This window comes from Macaca thibetana, chromosome 19 (genome assembly GCF_024542745.1).
Source record: "Macaca thibetana thibetana isolate TM-01 chromosome 19, ASM2454274v1, whole genome shotgun sequence".
NCBI classification, from domain to species: Eukaryota; Metazoa; Chordata; class Mammalia; order Primates; family Cercopithecidae; genus Macaca; species Macaca thibetana.
The window spans coordinates 44,329,623-44,354,240 of NC_065596.1; the positions used below are offsets into that span (position 1 = coordinate 44,329,623).

The 24,618-nt window shown below is 39.1% G+C and overlaps 1 protein-coding gene across 2 annotated transcripts; it reads right to left on the minus strand.

Annotated features, from left to right (window-relative positions):
* Positions 1-455: 455 nt before the first annotated feature.
* On the minus strand, positions 456-21,683 carry ZNF780A (zinc finger protein 780A). Of its 2 annotated transcripts, XM_050768926.1 has the most exons (6): positions 21,646-21,683; positions 20,893-20,963; positions 15,208-15,261; positions 13,571-13,697; positions 12,318-12,413; positions 456-6,666 (listed from the first exon to the last, which is right to left on the minus strand). In XM_050768926.1, exons 3-6 carry the CDS (start codon positions 15,214-15,216, stop codon positions 4,973-4,975), a joined length of 1,926 nt encoding a protein of 641 aa, XP_050624883.1. In that variant the 5' UTR covers positions 15,217-15,261; positions 20,893-20,963; positions 21,646-21,683; the 3' UTR covers positions 456-4,972. The 2 variants fall into 2 exon arrangements, with proteins under 2 accessions (XP_050624883.1, XP_050624882.1); XM_050768925.1 differs by lacking the exons at positions 20,893-20,963; positions 21,646-21,683 and adding an exon at positions 16,212-17,187.
* Positions 21,684-24,618: the final 2,935 nt, after the last annotated feature.

A 24,618-nucleotide genomic window follows, 5' to 3' on the forward strand; every position in this document is an offset into this window, starting at 1 on the left:
TCTAAATAGAACCAGGATGCCCTACGAGGGTACTGAATCATGAGTTGATTCCATGACTCAGGTCAAGAGGCATGGGGGACATGGACCAACAAAGAAGGATCAGTCTAAAACATCTTCTTAGGACCTGAAAACAACACTCGTTTAAAAAGTGAAAAGAAAAAAAGAAGTCAAAAAAACAAATGTAACTGGACTCCTACTGGCTACATTTTGTCAATTTGAGCATCAAATTATCATAATTACTACAGATGCTTCTCAACTTATGATGGGGTTATATCCAAATAAACCCATCATAAATTGAAAACATCATATGCCAAATGTGTATTTATGACCTACAATATTTTCAATTTAACAATGGGTTTATCTAGACATAGCCCCATCTTAATCTGAAGAGCATATTCTGACTGAGTATGTCTTAGTTCATTTTATGTTGCTATAAAAGAATATCTGAGGCTGGGTGATTAATAAAGAGGTTTATGTGGCTCACTGCTCTGCAGAATGTACAAGAATCATGGTGCAGCATCTGCTTCTGGTAAGGGTCTCAGGCTGCTTCCACTAATGGCAGAAGATCAACGGGGACCAGTGTATGCAGACATCACATGGCAAAAGAGAAAGCAAGAGGGTGAGGGAGGAGGTCCCAGGCTCTTTTGAACAACCAGCTCTCACAGGAACTAACAGAGTGATAACTCATTCACCCCTCAGTCCAGAGAGGACATTAATTTATTCATGAGGGATCTTCCCCCGTGACCCAAACACCTCCCATTAGGGCCCCATCTCCAACTCTGAGATCAAACTTCAACATGAGATTTGGACGGGACAAATATCCAAACTATAGCAACATACCACTTTTGTACCATCATAAAGCTGAGAAATTGTTAGTTGGCAATTAAGTTGGGGACCATCTGTATAATAGTTCATTGGAAGAAGTCTGTTAAAAATCATGTTCATACTAATACACAAAATATACAATTATCATATATCTAGTATGTCATACTCAAAAGATAAATGGTTATAAATTTTACAAAAGGAAGCTGCAGTTAAGAATGTTTAATTTACTGTTGATAGTAGGTGAGAAAGAGCTATTTATATGCCTTTTTTCCACCAACTTGATGCTTGTTTAGAAGATATAGTTACCTATTTGTATTCAGCTGTAAACGCAGGATGGAACAAATACAGAGAAGTTTTAGTAAGCCAGACACTTTCGGAAAAGACAGTATACTAGAAATGGGAAAAATGTATCCATACTAACGGCTACTCATAACTCCTATGTATCAGGTAAAAGGAGGTCCAAATAAAAATCAGTGCTATGGAGTGAAGGTCAGACTCACAAACCAAAGAAATGAAATATTCAATACATTTCACAATAATAAAATACCCCAATGTCCTAATAAAAAAGAATAAAAACATATACTCGATCCTCTTCTCCTAGGAGATGAAATATATTGTTTTAAAAATGAGTTACTCCAATGATATTAATAAGCAATACATATATAATAAACATAACTGACAAGTTAGATATATAATAGACAACAGATTAAATACCGCTGACTAAGCACAACTTAAGGAGATTATATAATTAAATGTATCCAAAAAAAAAAAACCATTATTTAATTGACCTATCACTTTCTAATACATCTTTTTTACTAAAAATTTAAACAACTTAGTAACCATGACTCTGGGTCATCTGATATCATAATGTGGTTCAAGGTCCAGCAATCTTCTGTTTCTTTGATTGCATTTCCTTGTTTCAGGACAGGTAAAAATGTTAATAGCATAATAAAGACCAAACTGTCCAACTACCAAAACCCTGAAGCAGCAACAATGTCAAAGAATTACAAATAAAAGGAATAAGAATTTTTTTGAAAAGCAGCTAAAATTGAGAAAATTCTTTTTGTAAGTGAATTCAGTATGTTCACTGGGCTTGTAAGCAAGGAAATATTCTATGGATGCCTTCTCTGCTTTTAAAAGTAGTAGGTGATTTTTAAATTTTTACATACTTGGTTTGTAACTTTAGCAAATATTTTAAAGTGTTTTATTATGTTTGCAAAGGGACTCTGACTTCCAACTTAGAAATCCCAAGATTGCATGATGATAGAGTTTCACTGGAAGGCCTCCAGGGATCTGCCTTTTATGACAATTCTTTTTTTTTTTTTTTTTAGACGGAGTCTTGCTCTGTCACCCAGGCTGGAGTGCAGTGGTGCAGTCTCTGCTCACTGCAAGCTCTGCCTCCCATGTTCACGCCATTCTCCTGCCTCAGCCTCCCGAGTAGCTGGGACTACAGGCGCCCGCCACCTCGCCCGGCTAGTTTTTTTTTTTTATGTATTTTTTAGTAGAGACGGGGTTTCACCGTGTAGGCCAGGATGGTCTCAATCTCCTGACCTCGTGATCCGCCCGTCTCAGCCTCCCAAAGCGCTGGGATTACAGGCTTGAGCCACCGTGCCCGGCTTCAATCTCATTTTTTAAGAATGAGGAGATGGATCAGGCCTTTTCAAAACTATCAAGCAGATAGTCAGGGTCTGTGAAGTGTGCCAAAGAAATAACCCCCTGCACCACAGACCATACATTTCAATCCCTGTATCTTTAACCTACTTGTTAAGTTTGTCTCCTCCAGAATCGAAGCTGTAAAGCTACAAATTGTTCTTCAAATGGAGCCCCAGATGCAGTCCATGACTAAAATCTACCGCGGACCCCTGGACTGGCCTGCTAGCCCATGCTCCGGACATCGAAGGCACCCCTCCCGAGGAAATCTCAACTGCACAACCTCTACTATGTCCCAATTCAGCAGGAAGCAGTTGGATCAGTCATCAGTCAACCTCCCCAATAGCACTTGGGTTTTCCTGTTGAGGGGGTTACTGAGAGACAGGACTAGCCGGATTTCCTAGGCCAACGAAGAATCCCTAAGCCTAGCTGGGAAGGTGACCGCATTCACCTTTAAACATGGGGCTTGCAACTTAGCTCACACCTGACCAATCAGGTAGGAAAGAGAGTTCACTAAAATGCTAATTAGGCAAAAACAGGAGATAAAGAAATAGCCAATCATCTATTGCCTGAGAGCACAGCGGGAGAGACAATGATCGGGATATAAACCCAGGCATTCGAGCCAGCAATGGCTACCCTCTTTGGGTGCCCCCCCGGCCTTTGTATGGGAGCTCTGTTTCCACTCTATTAAATCTTGCAAGTGCGAAAAAAAAAAAGAATGAGGAGAAATGTTCTAGGTCAGTGGCTCTCTAACTCTGGTTAGTATCACAATCACCTGGGGAAATAAAAAACATGAAGGCCCAGACTTATAAGCTAAGGCTTAAGCCTCTGTAGCTTTTGAGAGCCTACATTCATACAATTTCCAGGCTACAATATACTAAAGAGAGATAACCAAATGCAATGCAGATTCTGCAATGGATTCTCCTTTGAATATGAATAGCTGTAAAAGATGGTTTGGAAGCCAATGAAGAAATCTGAAAATGGAATATTACAGAATTATGAATAGTTTCCTTAAGGGTAATTATGGTACAACAGCTATATGATTTTGTCTTTATGTTTGGGTGATACACATGTTGATTAAATAAAGGGTAAAGTGTCATGATGTCTAAAACTTATTCTCAATGGTACAACAAATATACAAAAAATAAACGTGCAAATTTGTCAATAATTTTGAATCTAGGTGGGGGTATATGGTTGTATATTTGACAATTCCTTCCAAACCCACAAGTATCAACTAGGTTTACCATCTTTTATGGGCAGGATTTGTGGTATCCCAAAGCAATTACAATAGTAACATCAAAAATCACTGGTTATTGATCACCACGATAGATACATAACAATGAAAAAGTTTGAAATATTCTGAGAATTACCAAAATGTGACATAAAGACATGAAATGCACACATGATATTTGGAAAATGGACCTGATCATCTTGCTTACCACAGGGTTGCCACAAACCTTCAATTTGTATAAAACACAATAACTGCAATGCACAATTCAGTGAGGTATGCCTGTATCTGGTAAAGTATTTCATAGGGAGTATATTGTGAACATAACAACTACCCTATATTCCTCATTCAAAGACTTTCTCACAAGAATTATCTTCTCCAAACACTAAGGTATTTAGTGTGGCTATAAAACGCCCCACATTCCTTACACCCAAAGATTTCTCGGAAGTATGAATACTCTGACGTTGAGCAAATCCCAGGCCATGATGAAAGTTCTTCACACATTCTTTTATGTTCACAAGATTTCTCATCAATATGAGCTCTCCGGTGTTGAGTAAATTTTTCATACACAGTGAAGGCTTGTCCACACTCCTTATAGTCATAAAATTTCTAACTATTATGAATTTTCTGATGTTAAGAAAGCTGATAATCCACAGTAAATGCTTTCCCACATTCCTTACATTCTAGGGTTTCTCACCAGTATGAATTCTAACATGTTGAACAATGTTTGAGCTACAACTAAAGGTCTTCCCACATTCTGTACATTCACAGGGCTTCATACCAGTGTGAATTCTTTGATGTGCAGTCAGGACCAAACGAAATCTAGGTTTTCCCACACTCCTTACATTCATAGAGTTTCTCACCCGTATGAATACTCTGATGTTGAATAAGGTTTGAGCCACTATTGAAGGCCTTCCCACATTCCTCAAATTCAAATGGCTTCTCGCCAGTATAAATGATCTGAAGTCCAGCAAGCTGTGTCAGAAAACTAAAGGCCTTTCCACATTCTTTACATTCAAAGGGTTTTTTTTACCAGTGTGAATTTGGTAATGTTCAGTAAGTTGGTAATGATATCTAAAGGTCTTCCTCCACTCCTTACATACAAAGAGTTCCTCACTGGAATGAATTTTCTGATGCTGAGTAAGGTTTGAACCACAATTGAAGCCTTTCCCACACTCCTTACATTCACATGGTTTTACACCAGCATGAATACTCTGATGTTGAACATTGTTTGAGACACGATTAAAGGATTTTCCACATTCCTTACATTCAAGATGGCTTCTCACCTGTGTGAACATTCTTATGGCGATTAAGCTGGGTGGGAAGACTAAAAATCTTTCCACACGCCTTACATTCAAAGGGTTTCTCACCAGTATGCAATTTCTGGTGTCGAATAAGTTGCATATGAAGTCGAAAGGCTTTCCCACACTCCTTACATTCAAAGGGTTTCTCACTAGTATGCAATTTCTGATGTCGAATAAGGTGCATATGAAGTCGAAAGGCTTTCCCACATTCCTTACATTCAAAGGGTTTCTTTCCAGTATGAATACTTCGATGTTGATTAAGATTTGAACCACGACGGAAGAATTTCCCACATTCCTTACATTCAAAGGGTTTCTCACCTGTATGAGTTTTCTGATGTTGAGAAAGTTGTAGGTAAAGTCTAAAAGCCTTCCCACATTCCTTACATTCATAGGGCTTCTCACCAGTGTGAATACTCTGATGTTGAACAAGGCTCGAGCCACGATTGAAGGCCTTCCCACAGTCTTTACATTCAAATGGCTTGTCACCAGTATGAATTCGAGAATGTTCAATAAGTTGGCAATGATATCTAAAGGCCATCTCACATTCCCTACATACAAAAGGTTTCTCATTGGAATGAATTTTTTGATGCTGAATAAGATGTGCACCACGATTAAAGCCTTTCCCACACTCCTTACATTGATATGGTTTTACACCAGCATGAATACTCTGATGTTGAGCAAGGTTTGAGCTACGATTAAAGGACTTCCCACATTCCTTACATTCAAATGGTTTTTCACCTGTGTGAATGTTCTTATGGCGATTAAGCTGGTTGAGAAGACTAAAGGCCTTCCCACATTCTCTGCATTCAAAGGGTTTCTCACCAGTATGAATCTTCTGATGTCGAACAAGCTTTGTCAGAAGAGTAAACGCCTTTCCACATTCTTTACATTCAAAGGGTTTCTCACCAGTATGAATTTGGCAATGTTCAATAAGTTGGTAATGATATCGAAAGGCCATCCCACATTCCTTACATACAAAGGGTTTCTCATTGGAATGAATTTTCTGATGCTGAATAAGGTGTGCACCACGATTGAAGCCTTTCCCACACTCCTTACATTCATATGGTTTTACACCAGCATGAATACTCTGATGTTGAACAAGGTTTGAACTACGATTAAAGGACTTCCCACATTCCTTACATTCAAACAGTTTCTCACCTGTGTGAATGTTCTTATGGCGATTAAGCAGGGTAAGAAGACTAAAGGCCTTTCCACATTCGTTACATTCAAAAGGTTTCTCACCAGTATGAAATTTCTGATGTCGAGTAAACTGTATGTGAAGTCGAAAGGCTTTCCCACACTCCTTACATTCAAAGGGTTTCTCTCCAGTATGAATACTCTGATGCTGAAGAAGATTTGCACTACGACTAAAGTATTTCCCACATTCCTTACATTCATACGGTTTATGTGTATTGCAAATAAGAGAAGCATGAGAAGTATAAGTAGGCAGTTTTTCACAGCTGATCATCTTTTGATTGATATGTCCTTCTTGATACCCCTGTAGTCCCTCAAATCTTCCATATTCTGAGTAGTTTCTAAAATAAAAGGCCTCAAGGCCAAGAGTTGTACTTATGTGCTTTATAACCTGTTTGGGTAAATTTACTTCAGAGATGTCATTTTCTGGAGATACTTTCTCAGGTCCATATTTTGACTCCAAATCTGAAAGAAATGAAGAAAGCAAACCTATTTTATTTTCCTATAACATACATGCAAAGTCCTTTCATCAACTGAAACCATCAATTCAAACCAATAAAACCTTTATTGGTTTTATTAGCTAAAACCAACAAAGTTGGTAGATAGAACCTTTCTCGTATCACTTCCATTTCCAGTGGAAGCAAATGCACATCTGAGCCAGCCTGGTTATGTACATGTAAAAATAGGAAAATGAACCACCGAATGTTGATCCTAACTAGGTCGACTATCTGTTGATCCTAACTAGGTCGACTACCTATTGATATGTTCTATAGGACTTAAGACCATGAGACCCATAGCTTCATAGTCAGTAATTAGAATGTCCAGGATACAATCCAAATATACTGGCATATACAAGAAAATTTCAACTCACATTAGAAAAGAAAATCAACAGCAGCATTCTGCCAGGGGCCTGGGGATCACTCCACCCCTATTTACCATAAGAACCAGCACATAAAACTGGGGGGCCTAAGGTCAGGTCCACCAGACCCAGCTCTGTGCCCAAGTCCCCAAGCATACCATCTGGGAACCTGGGGATCACCCTGATCCATCTACCACCTTTGCTACCTAAGCACTCGTCACAGAGGCCTGAGGTCAGACCCATATAACCTGCTGCTACCTCCACAACTGGCACCCACCTGTACTCACAACTGGATGTTCTGTGGACTGGCTCACCCAGCCCATCACAGTCACCTCCAACACCAAGCACTTACTGCTTGGGAGCCAGAAGTTTGTCCTGTTCACTACTACTGCCACCACCCATGCCACACTTGCTACCCAAGAGTCCAAGAACCCATCCACCCACCCAGCATACCATTATCATCCAAACCACAAGGAGGCCAAAGAATCAATGTGCCTAGACACACCGATACTAGTACCAGCACAGACTACCCTGGGGCCCCAAAACAGGCATGTCTGGACTGCTACTGCCACCACCAGAGTCCAAGGACTTGCCTACCTAGTGTCCTAGTGCTAGGCCATTCTTGCATTAAAGGAATACCTGAGACTGGGTAATTTACAAAAAAATGAGTATTAACTGGCTCATGGTTCTGCAGGTTGTACAAGCATGGCGCTGGCATCTGCTCAGCTTCTGGGGAGGCCTTAGCGGGCTTTTACTCATCAAAGAAGGCAACACAGGACAAAGAATGTCGCACAGCAAGAGAAGGAGCAAGAGAGAGAACAAGGAGAAGTGCCATATACTTTTAACAACCAGGTCCTGCAAGAACTCACTCACTATTGTGAGGACAGCACCAAGGGGGTGGTGCTAAGCCATTCATGAGAAATCAACTCCCATGATCCAATTACCTCCCACCAGGCCCCATCTCCAACACTAGGGATTACAGTTCAACTTGAGATTTAGAGGGGAAAATACCTAAACTGTATCACTTCTCATCCCCAATAAAACTTCACCATACCCTCCACTAACCATCACAACCAAAACCAATGAAGAAATCACACACACCAATGACACTGTTTACAGTCAAAAAAAAAATCATAACACTACATAACAACACTACTGCACACACCCAGAATCAAAGCGAAAATGCCCTATCCAACCCTATTAACCATAGATACATCTTTAGGAAAAAAGCCTCCCCTACAAAAGCAAATTCAAAAAAATGAGAATAAACACAGGAAGTAACAAAAAAAAAAGAAGGAAACATGACATCTCCACAGGAACATAATAATTCTCCAGAAACATTCCAATGGGGGGAAATGTTATATCCTAGCGAAATAATTCAAAAATAATTATATTAAAGAAGCTAAGCGAGATACAAGAGAATTTGGAAGAACAATACAAAGAAATCAGAAAAAAAAAAACAAAAAAAAACCCTCAGGATAAGAAGAAGAAATTTACCAATTTCATTATAAAAAAGAACCAAACAGAAATTCTGAAACTGAATAATTCATTGAATAAAATATAAAATACATTCAAAATCTTCAACAACAGACTAGATCAAGTAGAAGAATCTCAGAACATAAAGCCAATTCTTTTGAAATAACCCAGTCAGACAAAAACAGAAAAAGAAAAAAAGAAGAATAAACAAAGACCCTATATGGGACATCATAAAACAACCAAATATTTGAAATTTTGAGGTCCCAGAGATGAAGAGAAAAAATAAAGGAAAGAAAATCTATTTAATGAAATAATAGCTGGAAACTTTCCAACTCTAGCAAGAGATGTAGACATCCAGATATAGGAAGCTCAGAGATACCCAAATAGATAACAACACAAAAAAGGCTTCTCCATGGCACATTATGGTCAAAATACAAAAGTCAAAGACAAAGAGAGAATACTAAAAACAGCAAGAGAAAAGCATCTAGTTACTTACAAGGGAACTCTCATCAGCCAAATAGCAGATTTCTCAACAGAAAGAAATGAGAGAGAATGAAATGATATATTCAAAGTGTTGAAAGAAAAAACTTGCCAATCAAGGATACTATCCTCAGCAAATTATCCAACATAAATGAAGAAGAAATAATCTTTCCCAGACAAAAGCTGAGGGTAGACCAGCTCTACAAGATATGCTTAAGAGTCCTACACTTAGAAGTGAAAGAATATCTACCATTGTGAAAACATACAAAATTATAAAACCCACTGACACAGCAAATACACAAATAAGGAGAAAGAACTCAAATGTTATCCCTATAGAAAACAACCAAACCACAATGATAAAAAATAAAAGAGAAAGAAAGGAACAAAGGATATACAAATCAACTAGAAATCAATTAATAAAATGACAAGAATAAGCCCTCACATATCAGTAATCACATTGAATGTAAATTGATTAAACTTTTCATCTAAAAGATATAGACTGGCTGAATGGATTAAAAAAAAAAGTGACCCAGTTATATGCTGCCAACAAGAGACTCATCTCACTGGTAAAGAAACATATGGATTGAAAGTAAAGGAATAGTAAAAGATATTCTATGCAAATGGAAACCAAAGTGAGCAGGAATAGCTATATTTATATCAGACAAAAAAGATTTTAAGTCAAAAGCAGCAAAAAGAGACAAAGAAGGTCATGGTATAATGATAAAGGGATCAATTCAGCAAGAGGATATAATAATTCTAAACATACTATAATCCCAACACCAGAACACCCAGATATATAAGGTGAATATTATTAGATCAAAAGGGAGAGAGATATACTCCAGGGCAATAATCACTGGGGACTTCAACACCCCACTCTGAATTAGACAGATCATCTAGATAGAAAATTAACAAAGAAACATTGGATTTAAACTTCACATTAGACAAAACAGGCCTACCAGACATTTACTGAACATTTCATCAAATAGCTACAGAATACACATACTCTCATTAGCACACAGAACATTCTCTAGGACAGACCATATGTTAGGATGCAATTCTTAACAAATTCTTCAAAACCAAAATTATATCAAGTCTTTTCTCAGACATGGAATAGAACAAGAAATCAGTAACAAGACGAACTTTGGAAACTGTACAACACATGGAAATTAAACAACCTGCTCATACATAACCACTGGGTCAAGAAAGAAATTAAGGAGGAAATCAAAAAATTTCTTGAAACAAATGAAAATCAGAATTCAACATAGCAAAACCTATGGGATACAGCAAAAGCACTGCTAAGAGTGAAGTTGATGGCAATAAACACCAACATTGAAAAAGTAGAAAGATTTCAAATAAACAATCCAATGAAATCAGGGCAGAACTAAATAAAATACAGACTAAATAATACAAAAGATCAATGAAATGAAAAGTTGTTTTTTAAAAAACATAAATATAATTAATAAACCACTAGCTTGACTAACCAAGAAGAAAAGAGAATAAGCAAAATCAGAAATAAAAAAGGAGATATTACCACTGACACCACAGAAACAGAAAAGATCATCAAAACAGAAAAGCTGAACAGGCCAATAATGAGTAATGAGATTGAATCAGTAATAAAATGTCGCCCAAAAAAGAAAACTCCAGGACTGATGACTTCCCTGCTGAATTCTATCTACCAAACTCTCAAAGAACTAATACCAATTCTCCTCAAACTATTCCAAAAAATTTCAGAGGAGGAAATTCTCTTTAACTCATTCTATGAAGCTGGCATACCATGAAACAAAAACCAGACAAGGAAGAAACAAAAAAAGAAAATAGTTCTAACCTAATGGCACATGAATGCCTATGTTTATTGTAGCACCATTCATAATAGCAAAGACATGGAATTAACTTAAATGTCCATGAATGGTTACCTGGCTAAAGAAAATGTGGTACATATAGCCCAAGGAATACTACGTAACCATAAAAAAGAACAAGATTATGTGCAGCAATGTGGATGGCACTGGATGCCATTATCCTAAGCAAATTAATGAAGGAACAGAAAACCAAAGACTACATATTCTCACTTATAAGTGGGAGCTAAACACCGAGTACACATGGACACAAAAAAACAGAACAACAGACATCAGGGCCTACTTGAGAGTAGAGGGTGGGAGGATGAAGATCCAAAAACTACCTATTGGGTACTATGCTTATTATCTGGGTGGTGAAATAATCTGTACACCAAACCCACCACAACGTGCAATTTACCCATATAACAAACCCACACATGTACCCCTTGGACCTAAAATAAAAGTTGGAAAATAATAATTAAAAATAAATAAAGAAATGGTGCTGGAGCAACTGGATATCCATATGCGATAGAATGAAACCAGACCCCTATTTCTCACCATATACAAAAATCAACTGGAAATGAATTAAAGACTTAAATGTAAGACTCAAAACTACAAAACAACTAAAAGAAAACATAAAGGAAGTGCTTCAGGACATTGACCTAGGCAAAAATTTTCTGGTTAACACTGCAAAGGCACAGGCAGCAAAAACAAAAACAGATCAATGGAACTGTATTAAACTAAAACGCTTCTGCAGAGCAAACGAAAGTATCAACAGAGGGAATAGACAAAATTAAATGAGAGAAGTTATTTGCAAACTATTTCTCTGACAAGACTCAAATAACAGCCAAAAAAAAAAAAAATCCTATTAAAAAGTTGGCAAATGGGCTGGGCACAATGGCTCATACCTGTAATCCCAGGAATTTGGGAGGCTGAGGTGGGCAGATCACCTGAGGTCAGGAGTTCAGGAACAACCTGGCCAACACAGTGAAACCTCATCTCTACTAAAAATACAAAAATTAGCCAGGTGCAGTGGTGGGCACCTGTTATCCCAGCTACTTGGGAAGCTGAGGCATGAGAATTGCTTGAACCCAAGAGGCAGAGGTTGCAGTGAGTCAAGATCACATCACTGCACTCCACACTGCAGAACAGAGCAAGATTCCATTTAAAAAAAAAAAAAAAAAAAAAAAAAAAGTTTACACTGGGAAAAACAGAGGGAACTTACTCCACTAAAAGGGGAAGGAAATAAGAGAACAGAAATTAGGTGGTTAGTAAATGATGAAGTTCCTTGGCGACGGCTTCTGCTATAATCTTTACTTCCTTCCCAGGTCTTGGGCATTTTTATCCAACACAACTTAGGTCATCGAAGAAAGTTTTTCAAACCACATCTCAGGGGTGTGACTCCTTTCTGAGCACATGGCTGTCCGGGACAATGATGGCTTCCCCCTGCCTGCTTTACCCTCATTTACCTGGATACCATCTGCTTGTTTCTTTCCTTACAACCATCCAGGGCTCTTTCTCTTGCTCAAGTAACGTAATCACATCTGGTTTAGAAATGGAACTTCCTGCGTAAAAGAAATGACACATGTAAAATTTTTTTAATACAAATTTTTTTTTTCAAATCTTTGTGACCTGCTTAAACTTATAATAAATTACAAGTCAAAACAATATTGAGAAGAGACTTCAGATAAGAGTGAGAAGTTGAGTAAGAGAACTCTTTTCTAACTCAGAATCTTATCCCTCAAAAAGAGGGATAACTGAATGGTTGAGAGCAGGAAACTTCAAGCCAGACTGCCGTGTTCAAATCCTGTCTCTGCTACTCACTAGCAGTATGACCTCAGGTAAGTCATTTAAACTCTGTCCTTCAGTTTTCCCAGCTCTAAAATGGGGATGATATAACACCTATTTTATAGGATTGATACTAAGACTAAATAAGTTAATATAAGTAAAATACTTCTAACATTGCGTGATATACAGTAGCACAAAGTCAAGATTATGTTTATTATTGTCATTTATTTTGCATCCTTAGACATATACAGCTCACTCAGTATATTCACTCAATGAAAATACATAAACTCCATAGCCTGAAACTTTCAGCTACAAAACAAGTAACGCAATGTTTATTGAAGGAAATGAAATGCATTCACTTTAGTGTTAAATAAATTTCTGTCAACCCAATCAGTGTATGTAAATAACAGACATTTTTGTTTGTCTGTTTTTGTTTTTCAGACAAGGTCTCAGTTATTGCCCAGGCTGGAGTGCAGTGATGGGTACAGCTCACTGCAGCCTCAACCTCCCAGTGATCATAGAGGTTTCTTTGATAGAAAAATCCAAGACACTCTTCTCCTTACAGGTGGGCCAAAAAAACAAAAACAAACCAAAAAACAGAAAATCTACAGTAATTCTGACATCAAACATAACATGAAACCTGGTTCTTAGACAGCATCTTTCAATGAACGTACAAGATTTCAAATTCAGCCCCATGGTCATGGAGAGAGAGAGGCAATTACAGAAAGGACCAGTGTAATGGAGGCCACTGTGGAGTAGGCAAGATACAGGGGCTCAGGGAGGTGCCTGTTTTCAACACAACAAATCTCAATCCATTCCTTTGGGAACAAGAAGGAATTCAGCCACCTCTTAAAAGATAGCCCTGAAATTCACGGTGAAGAAAGCTGATATTCCAGAGAACAGACACAAAAATAACTGGGGCAGATGACCTTACCCACTGAGATCAGGTGGCTGTAGTTCTCCAACATCACGTCCCTGTACAAGGTCCTCTGATCAGGCTGCAGGCACTCCCACTCCTCCTGAGAGAAGTCAATGGCCACATCCCTGAATGTCACTGATCCCTGAAACCACAAACACATGTGTTATGGTGAAATTGAAGAAAATTGTTTCAAGACGAAAGGAGAGGAAGTGAAGGAGTGTGCTGTAAGAAAAAAGCAATATGGAAATTCACAGAGTGCCTGCACATTCTTCAAGAATCCTGCTGCTGGCTGAGCATGGTGGCTCATCCCTATAGTCCCAGCTACTCAGGAGGTCGAGGTGGGAGGATTGCTTGAACCCAGGAGTTTGAGACTAGCCTGGGCAACATAATGATATCCTGTCTCTGCAAAAATTAAACTTTAAGTAACTGTGTGTGGTATCACGTACCTGTAGTCCCAGCTACTTGGGAGACTGAGGTAGGAGTATCGCTTGAGCCCAGGAGTTCAAGGCTACAGTGAACTGTGATCATGCCACTGCACTCCAGCCTGGGCCACAAAGCAAGACCCTATCTCAGAAAAACAAACAAACAAAAAAAGGTGGGGGTTGCATAAAATTGAAGAATGTTCTTAATCCTCAAGCTCATTATGGTATGAGATGATAGCAAAAGTATTTTTTCTTGTCATGACAAATGATTTTTGAAAGCTGCATGAAAGTCAATATAATTGACATATTAGATTTATTCATTTTTTTCTATTTATACATTGAGGATGGCCAGGGCCTCTAAGGATTTTCCCAATTCTGATAATTTTTTTTTTTTTTCCTGAGACAAAGTCTCACTCTGTTACCCAGGCTGGAGTGCAGTGGCACGATCGCGGCTCACTGCAACCTCCACCTCCCGGGTTCAAGCAATTCTCCTGCCTCAGCCTCCTATGCAGCTGGGATTACAGGTGCGTACCACCACAATAGGCTAATATTGTTGTTGTTGTTGTTGTTAGAAGAGACGGGGTTTCACCATGTTGGCCAGGCTGGTCTCAAACTCCTGACCTCAAGTGATCCACCACCCACCTCGGCCTCCCAAAGTGCTGGGACTGCACGCGTGAGCCACCATGTCCGGCCAGAGAATCTGTAATCACCTATCATTCATGCCCTGAATTATCTTCTCCCTGTTACTGCCCACTGTCCTCACTGATCACTTTCCTAAAAGCCTCATAAAGCAGAACACCTTGTCACACTTGCAGACTGAGGCCACTCACTATGGAATTCTACCTTAGCTACCTGGAAAACTCTAGTCTGTGAAGTTTCAAAGTGTTCCCAAGTGTGGTCAATCATCTGTAACTTATCAAACGCATAAGACCCTGTTTCCCTGTGGGGACTGATTCCTCCACTGTTCCAATATTCTTCCTGACCAAGGTCTGAGCACAGAGCACAGACTGAATAACCTGTTCAAAGAAAACATCAAAGCCAGCAGGAAACAGAGGTACAAATAGCAAGAGCACTGACTTTTTTTTTTTTTTGTCACCAACCTTCACTATAATGGGACAAACTGGGGTGTAAGATCATAGATCCTGGGTAAGAAGCTTCAGGTTAAATAATAACAGTCACCTAACCCGAAAATCACCATATTTGAAGGAAAAGAGAGAAATATCAACTTACATGGACCATGTTTCTAGAATTACAAAATTGGTCAATCTTCCTCGTGCTTCTCCCCTGGAAAACAACAACAAGAAAAGGCCATAATTAAAGCTGTGTCTCAATGCTCTCAAAGCATTGAAGCAAATAACTATTTTATTCTCCATTCCTATTTCTCAACTACTCCTGCTAACGTGCACACTTCCACCACCTCCCATCACTCCCCTTGTCCCCACACACACTCTCTCACAAATAAACTGGCAGTGAATAGGTGGAGTTGGGATGAAACCAAGCTCTCGCCTACATCCAAGGCAACCTGCGGCAGAAGCATGAATGCTGAGCACAGGCATTTCTGCCTTGAAGTTGTGGCTTCCAGCCAGTCCTCCGTTCTTGGGATACCTATCTTGGCCTAGGACTGGACCTCTGATCCTGCCCTAAGCAGATCCTCCTCCCCTAGTCCCACCTTTCAGAGCTGAGAAAGGATCGCATCATCCAATCCAGAACCTCTTTGTGAAATCAGGATTGGGTGCAGTGGGGCAAGGCATGAGAACTGGAAAGGATATACAGACAGAATTGCAAGGGCAGTGTTCAGCATTCTGAGTTCAGCAAAAGCCAGTTGGTTAATACAGTTCAGAACATCCACGTAATAGAATACATGGTACTCTATGATTAACAGAAAAATTAGATTACAAAACAGGATAATATGATTACATTTGTAAAATATATGTATATAGAAATATTAATAAAAAGACTAACAGACATCAATAGAAAAAAATTTAGAAAATTATATGCATGTTAAGAGTTCTCCTCTGTGTAGCTCCAATTTTCTTCTTTTTGCTTAAGAAGCAAAAAGGTGTGGCCGGGCACGGTGGCTCACACCTGTAATCCCAGCACTTTGGGAGGCCAAGGCAGGCAGATCATGAGGTCAGGAGATCGAGACCATCCTAGCCAACATGGTGATACCCCGTCTCTACTAAAAATACAAAAATTAGCTGGGTGTGGTGGCACATGCCTGTAATCCCACCTACTCGGGAGGCTGAGGCACGAGAATCGCTTGAACCCAGGAGGCAGAGGTTGCAGTGAGCCAAGATCACACCATTGCACTCCAGCCTAGCAACAGAGCGAGACTTCATGTCAGAAAAAAAAAAATTGTAACTACATCCAGGCATTAACTTGGAATATTTATAGTTATAGTCACATATATATATATATATACACACACACACACACACACACACACACACACGTGTGTGTGTGTATGCATCTCTATATATGGACATATGTAAATGTATATACACATTTCTTTCCTATGAGGAAACTTCTCCAAATTAGATGAAAGACACTTTTTATTTAGATATCTCCCTTTGAACTTGGGGGGAAAAAATCAGGATAATCTAATGAGCTGTTGTTTTTACTTAACGAGTTTGTTTCCTTTATTTTCCAATTCTTGACCATCACTAAGATGTCTATGTTTTTCTATGTATATTGGAACAATTTCTAGAAAGAATTTTCTGCAAGTCCCCAACCAATGTCTTGTATGCATTAATGATAGTCTATTTCTACTTTCGAAGTAAAAAATAAAAACAGAGTTATCAGGAAAAAAAACCTGAGCCTGTCATGAGGTTCAACAAGAGGTTAATGTGACTATAAAAAATAACATCAGGTAGTTCTAATATCCTTTAGCTGTATCTCACCAATATAATTAGATATTCTCATTATCAAGATTCTTCTCCGAATGAACACAATGCAGATAAGTGGCATTTGCAAACTATGTGAGAAAATTTGTGGAATATACACCACCATGCTTGGTTTCCTTCTTCACCAAATAACCAATTAAAATATTATTTTAGATATAATTCTTATAGAATGCCTTTAGATATGATTCTTACAGAATTCTTATACAAAAACCCTATCTTAGTATATGGGATTCATATACAATATAACAATTTCTTTTGGGGGGGCAGGGGTGAAGTCTTGCTCTGTCACCCAGGCTGGAGTGCTGTGGCCTGATCTCAGCTCACTGCAACCTCTGCCTCCCAGGTTCAAGCAATTCTCCTGCCTCAGCCTCCTGAGTAGCTGGGATTACAGGCACCTGCCACCACCCCTGGCTAGTTTTTGTATTTTTAGTAGAGACAAGGTTTCACCATGTTGGCAAGGCTGGTCTCAAACTCCTGACCTCAAATGATCTGCCTGTCTCAGCCTCCCAAAGTGCTGGGATTACAGGTGTGAGCCACTGTACCCCGTCTCATGTAACATTTTCTTGAGTATTATTGCTCATAGCATGAATATTGCTTAATGATATATCAAATACTTTTCATAATTCCTTATAGACATCATTTTATTACCTGCATAACACTCTATCACTTAAGTCTAATATGATTAACTTAATGATTTCTGTATTACAGAACACTTAGTTTATACAAGATCATTTACAATGTCATTCCAGATATCACAATCTTTTGATTCTAGACCACAGTTTCTCACCCTAGGCACTAATGACATATTGTGCTAGATAATTCTTAGTTGGGGGAGTGGGGAGAGCTATCCTGTGCATAATATAATGTTCAGCAGCATTCCTGACCTCCATCCATTAGATCTAAGTAGCACCCTCCCCAACATCATGACAATCAAAAGTTTCTAAACATCACCCCAGCTGAGAAACAATGTTCTATCTAGATCAATGGATCCAAACCTCATGGGTCATATAAATTTTTTTATAATCTTATGAAATGATACACTATTTCTCCCTCTAAAACCCATATTTATAAATTTCTATAATACTTCAATATTTTATTTCAAGAGCTCTTGGTCCCTGAGACCATAAATGGAGTCACAAGAACTCAGGTTAAGAATTTCTGTCCTATATTCCTTAGAGAAATAGGAAAAAACAAAAAATGCAAAAATTTGTATAGAACCACAAAAGACCCAAATAGCTAAAGCAATCTTGAGCAAAAAGGAACAAAGTTGGAGGTATCAAACTATCTGACTTCAATATATACCACAAAGCTATAGTAACCAAAACAGCAGGGTACTGACATAAAATAAGACACATAGACCAAAGAAACAGAATAGAGAGGCCCAGAATAAATCCATATATTTATAACCAACTGAGTTTTGAGGAGGGTGCCAAGAACATACAATGGGGAAAAGACTCTTCAAAAAATACTACTGTGAAAAATAGGTATCCATATGCAGAAAAATGCAATTAGACCCTTATCTCAAACCATTATACAAAAATCAACTCTAAACAGATAAAATACCTAAATGTAAGATCCTAAACTATGAAACAAATAGAAGAAAACATAGGGGGAAAGTTCTATGAAACTGATCTGAGCAATGATTTTTTTTGGGATATGACCTCAAAAGCAAAGGCAACAAAAGCAAAAATGAACAAATGAAATGATATCAAGCTAACAACCTTCTGCACAGAAAAGGAAACAATCAATAAAGTGAAGAGACATCTTGTAGAATGAGAGAAAATATTTGCAACCATATATATAAGAGATTAAGATCCAAAATATATGAGGAAGTCAAACAACTCAACAGCAAAAAAAAAAACCTGATTAAAAGATGGGCAAAGGACCCGAATAGGCACATCCCAAAAGAAGACATAAAAAATGGCCAACAGTATATGAAAAAATACTCAACATCACTAATCATAAGGGAAATGAAAATTAAACCTGCAATAAGATATTACCTCATACCTGTTAGGGTGGCTACTAGAAAGACAAATGTTAACAAGTATTGGCAAGAATGTAGAGAAAAGGGAACTCTTGCACACTGTGGGCAAGAATGTAAATGGGCACAGCCATTATGTAAAACAGCATGGAGGTTACTCAAAAAGTTAAAAATACAACTACCATATGATCCAGTAATCCCAATACTGGGAATATATCTCCAAAGGAAATGAAATCCGTATGTCAAAGAGATATCAGCACAGCCATGTTTATTACAGCACTATTCACAATAGCCAAGATATGGCATCAACCTACGTGTCTAACAATCAATGAATGGATAAAGAAAATGTAATATATATGCAGGTATATATACACAAGGGAATACTATTTAGCCATAAAAAGTAGGAAATTCTGTCATTTGCAAAAACATGGATGAGCCTGGAAAACATCATATTAAGTGAAGTAAGCCAAGCACAGAAAGACACACGATCTCACTCATCAGCCAAATCTAAAAAAGTTGATATCACAGAAGTGGAGAGTAGAATGGTATTTACAGATCTGGGATAATGTGGGTGAGGGAGGAAGGAGGGCAGTGTTGACTGGGGAAATGTTGGTCAAAGGATACAAAATTTCAGTAAGAGAAATAAGTTCAAGAGATCTATTACACAACATGGTATCTACAATTAATAACAATATTCTGTAGCCTTGAAAAATGCTAGGAGAGTGGATATTAAGTGTTTTTTTTTTTTTTTTTTTTTTTTTTTTTTTGAGACGGAGTCTTGCTCTGTGCCCCAGGCTGGAGTGCAGTAGCGTGATCTCGGCTCACTGCAAGCTCCGCCCCCCCGGGTTCACTCCATTCTCCTGCCTCAGCCTCCCGAGTAGCTGGGACTACAGGCGCCCGCCACCTCGCCCGGCTAATTTTCTTGTATTTTTAGTAGAGACGGGGTTTCACCGTGTTAGCCAGGATGGTCTCGATCTCCTGACCTCGTGATCCGCCCGTCTCGGCCTCCCAAAGTGCTGGGATTACAGGCTTGAGCCACCGCGCCCGGCGATATTAAGTGTTCTTACCACAAAAATGATAACTATGTGAGGTAATGCATTGTTAATTAGCTAGATTTAGTCATTCCACAATGTATACATACCATAAAACTTCATGTTGCACATGATAAATACATACAATTATATCTGTCGATTTAAAAAGAATTTCTGTCCTAGATCATTTGAGCACCTCACTCATTTTCTTAATATACAAGCAGCCATCGCAATGAATCACATATTCCCAATGTTCCTGTTCTATAGAGAGTCAAGGGAATGACTTAAAATGACTACACAAAAACAACAGTTAAAACATATTAAACGTTATTATATGCCTATCTCTGCTCTAAGGGGCTTTACGATATTCATTCATTCTCATGATAGAACCAACATTCCAACCCAAATACTCTGGATCCACTCCCCTATTCTTAACCACAACAGTGTATTGCCTCTCACAGTACACACACACACACACACACACACACACACGCCCAAAACACAACGGAAGCTGCCAAACCTCAGAGAGATCTGGCAAGTATAACAAATATCATCTCATGGACTCCCTGGAAAAATCCTGGCTCTTGTTGATACCAATTTCTGTGCGGTCAGTTTTCCACTCCCGAATGCCTCACAGACTAATGGAAATCATCCAACCATCTCCATTCTTCCCTGTTTTGAAAAGGAGGTCTGTAAAGACCAACTGACGTCTGGTGTGGGATTCCACCTAAACACTAATCTCCTCCTTCCCAAATATGGGTCTAAATGGAGTTTTAATATTAACTACTGGAGGTGTATTTCCATACCAGCTTCGAAAAAGAGAGCGCACAGGAAGGTGTGAACGATTTGCCAAATGGTTTTGTGAATATTAAGTGGAAAGGTGAAGGAGGGTGCACGAATTAATTTGCATATCCCCCTAGATTCACTGAAAATTTATGGGAATCTCAATATTCTAAAATCAAAAACGCATTTCTTGAGCAAATACAAAGCACGAACTCACCCTTGACTTTTAGATGTGCAGAAATAATGCTCTCATCTTCCTCCAGGTGCTTCTTTTGGATAATAACACGACTGGGGAAGGGTACGGCAAGCGTGAGACTCCAGGTTTTTCTTGGAGCGCAGACTGAGTTTGAAAGCACCCTCCCTCCATGGCCACAATTTCCCTCACTTCACACGAAATAGGAAGGAAGTAAAAGGAGGCGGAATCGGTTCAACCAGTACAACCAGTTTGGAGCTGCTTTCTGGGGACAGAGCTCTGAGGACGCTGTGGTTCTCAACATGTAGCTGCCCTCCTGGGGAACAGTCGGGGGCACTTCTGCGCTTTCTTGTGTAAAGCTTCATTCTCGGCTCAATATCTGACCTCCCTACTGGGGCCATTGCTCTGCTGCAGTCCCCGCAGCTGTGAAGGGGAAAGAGGGAGGAAGCAGCAGGAGCTTGCGGGCACCAGCATAGTTACGCTCACACAGCCCCAGCAAAGTGCGCTGCGTCCACACGCCTTCCCGGGCCTGTGCATAGGGCCTCACGCACACACTCACACAGTCCCCTCCGTCACTCATGATCTCACAATCCCCCTCCTCTGATGCCCGCGCACACGCACGCCTGGGGATCCGACAGATCCCGTCTGCGCCCCGGGGTTCCTACTCTGAGTACCTCCCTCTAGCCCACCCGCACTGTCGGGTCAGTCAGGCTCCAGCCCCAGTCACCAGAGACCTCCCGCAGCCACGGATCTCGTCCTCGGACGTGAAGACCTCACCGCACTATGTCGTCACCCCGGAGACCGGAAGTGAACTGGCGCGGTGGCCGCTGGGAAATACAGTCCTGAACAGAAAAAGCCTCAGAAGCCTTGAGCTCTGAGCCTCTCGGGTTGATCCCACCATACTATGGGGGCTGACCCCAAAGGGAGCCGAGCCTAGTGGATTCGTGGGAGTTCCAGCCCGCGGGGTGCACAGGTTTCTGCCTTGGGCGAGGATCCCCATCTGAGAGGAGCGTTTCCCTCTGGAGCGTCAGTATAACTTGCTTTTTCTCTCCATGGAGAATGCAAATGAGCAGAACTTTTAAAGAAGAAAGAAGAATTTAAAGTAAAATTATGTCAAGATGTGGGTGCTTTAACTCCCAGCAATAGACTTCCACTTCTCTGTGCTATTTGAAGGGGACTTAGGATAAATTTGAAAAGCTTGAACTAAAGAATTGGTTGGTTATATACTAGGACAGGAAGTATGGTTCACATTGGAGATTTCAGAATCAAATGTCTTGGATTCCTCGAGACAATGTTCCTGTTACCTGGAGAGAAAAACGTGATTCAGGACGACATGGAAACGGATAAAAATACACAGATAATTGCTTGCTTTATCTTTTTTTTTTTTTTTTTTTTTTTTTTTTTTTTTTTGAGACGGAGTCTCGCTCTGTCGCCCAGCCCAGGCTGGAGTGCAGTGGCGCGATCTCGGCTCACTGCAAGCTCCGCCTCCCGGGTCACGCCATTCTCCTGCCTCAGCCTCCCGAGTAGCTGGGACTACAGGCGCCCACAACCGCGCCCGGCTAATTTTCTTGTATTTTTAGTAGAGACGGGGTTTCACCGTGGTCTCGATCTCCTGACCTTGTGATCCGCCCGCCTCGGCCTCCCAAAGTGCTGGGATTACAGGCGTGAGCCACCGCGCCCGGCCGCTTTATCTTGAAGGATGAATTAACACTTTGTTAAAATAGTATAAACAAATGCAAAAAAGGGCTTGCTTTTTCTAGGAAGAGCCTGATTTCACTGTTGTAGTCTAACAACACTGAACTTTCAAAATCATTTTTCTAGTTTCCTATGCCACATAAGGAGGAAACATGGAATACTAAAGAGCAAAACGTCTTTTCATTCCAGAATTGTGACAGAAAACGAATAACAAGATAATCAACTCAACCATATCAATAATCACATTAAATGTAAATGGTCTAAACACCTTAACTTAAAAAGATTGTCAGATTGCATTTTTAAAAAGTCAGACCCAAATGTCCACCCAAATGATAGACTGGATTAAGAAAATGTGGCACATATACACCATGGAATACTATGCAGCCATAAAAAAGGATGAGTTCATGTCCTTTGTAGGGACATGGATAAAGCTGGAAACCATCATTCTGAGTACACTATTGCAAGGACAAAAAGCTAAACACCACATGTTCTCACTCATAGGTGGGAATTGAACAATGAGAGCACTTGGACACAGGGTGGGGAGCATAAGACACTGGGGCCTGTCGTGGGGTGGGGGGAGCAGGAAGAGATAGCATTAGGAGATATACGTAATGTAAGTGATGAGTTAATGGGTGCAGCACACCAGCATGGCACATGTATACATATGTAACATACCTGCACGTTGTGCACATGTACCCTAGAACTTAAAGTATAATAAAAAAAGATAATAATAAAAAATAAATAAATAAAAAGTCAGACCCAAATGTGTGCTACCTACGGGTAATATGTTAAATGAAAAGCACTAAAAGGTTAAGCGTAAAAGGATGGGAAAATATACACCATCCTAACACTAGTCAAAAAAGTTGGAGTGGCTTTATTAAAAACAAAGTAGACTCCAGGACAAAGACTATTACCGGGGATAAAGAAGGGCACATCATAATAATGATAAAGCAGACAGCTCATCGAGTAGAAAAAACATACATAAATTTTGCTCCTAAAAGCAAAGCTTCTAAGTACGGGAAGAAAAATCCGTTAGATTAAAAAGGAGACAGATATCAAATTGTAGTCAGATATTTCAATATATCTATCTTGGTAATTGAGAAAACAAACACAGAAAAGCAACAGGGTGTAGCAGATTTGAGCTACATATCAACTTACTTGATCTCATTTATATTTGTGGAACACTCTCCTCAATGACAGTAAAATTCATTTATGTGGACAGGGGATACTTAACCAGTATGGGCCATAAAAGAAGTCTCAATAAACGTAAGAGGATTCAAGTCATACAAAGCATGTTGACAAAAATTGAATTAAATTAGAAATCAATAACAGCTGAGTATATATTGTCCAAAGTAGTACAAATTTGAAAAGGTATGAATACTAAAGTAATTGAAACTATGTAATGTTTGAAAAATTCCTGTATTAATTATAATATTCTGTTATATCCTAAAGGGTAAAACAATAACATACATATGTTAAAGCAAAATACCAATTTTGTAGTAAGCAAAAAAAATTTTTAAGCTATTTATGTTAACTAAACATTAGAATAAAGAGGAGAATAATTATATTTAAGTATATTCTGATACTTTAATCAATTTCCTAATCAATATCACCATTCTTTTTAAGTATTTTCCTTCAATGTGGTCTATTATTTTTAAGTTTTGATAAAATTTTATGCAATCTTCAATGTTGGACTTTATGTTTAATAAACTCAAAATTATAGCTACCTTCAAATGACTCTTCTCTGAACACCATACTTTTTAAGTTGAGATATATACTCTGCATATACTAAGGTAACCAGAAGTCTCAGAATATATCCAATGAAATGGAAGATATCCTCACAAGTATTGTGAATATTGAATATGGAAAAATTAGATTACAGTTAATATTCTAGCAGTTAATGTATCTTGCCTTCAAGGTACATCTCTTTTTTTGCCACCTTGTCTAAGAAAGGTACATTTCTTTGAGAATTATCTTTACAAGCAAACATAAAGGTTCTATTTATGATTCCTTTGAATGTTAAGCCAAATTTAGATGCTGCAATAACATAAGGCT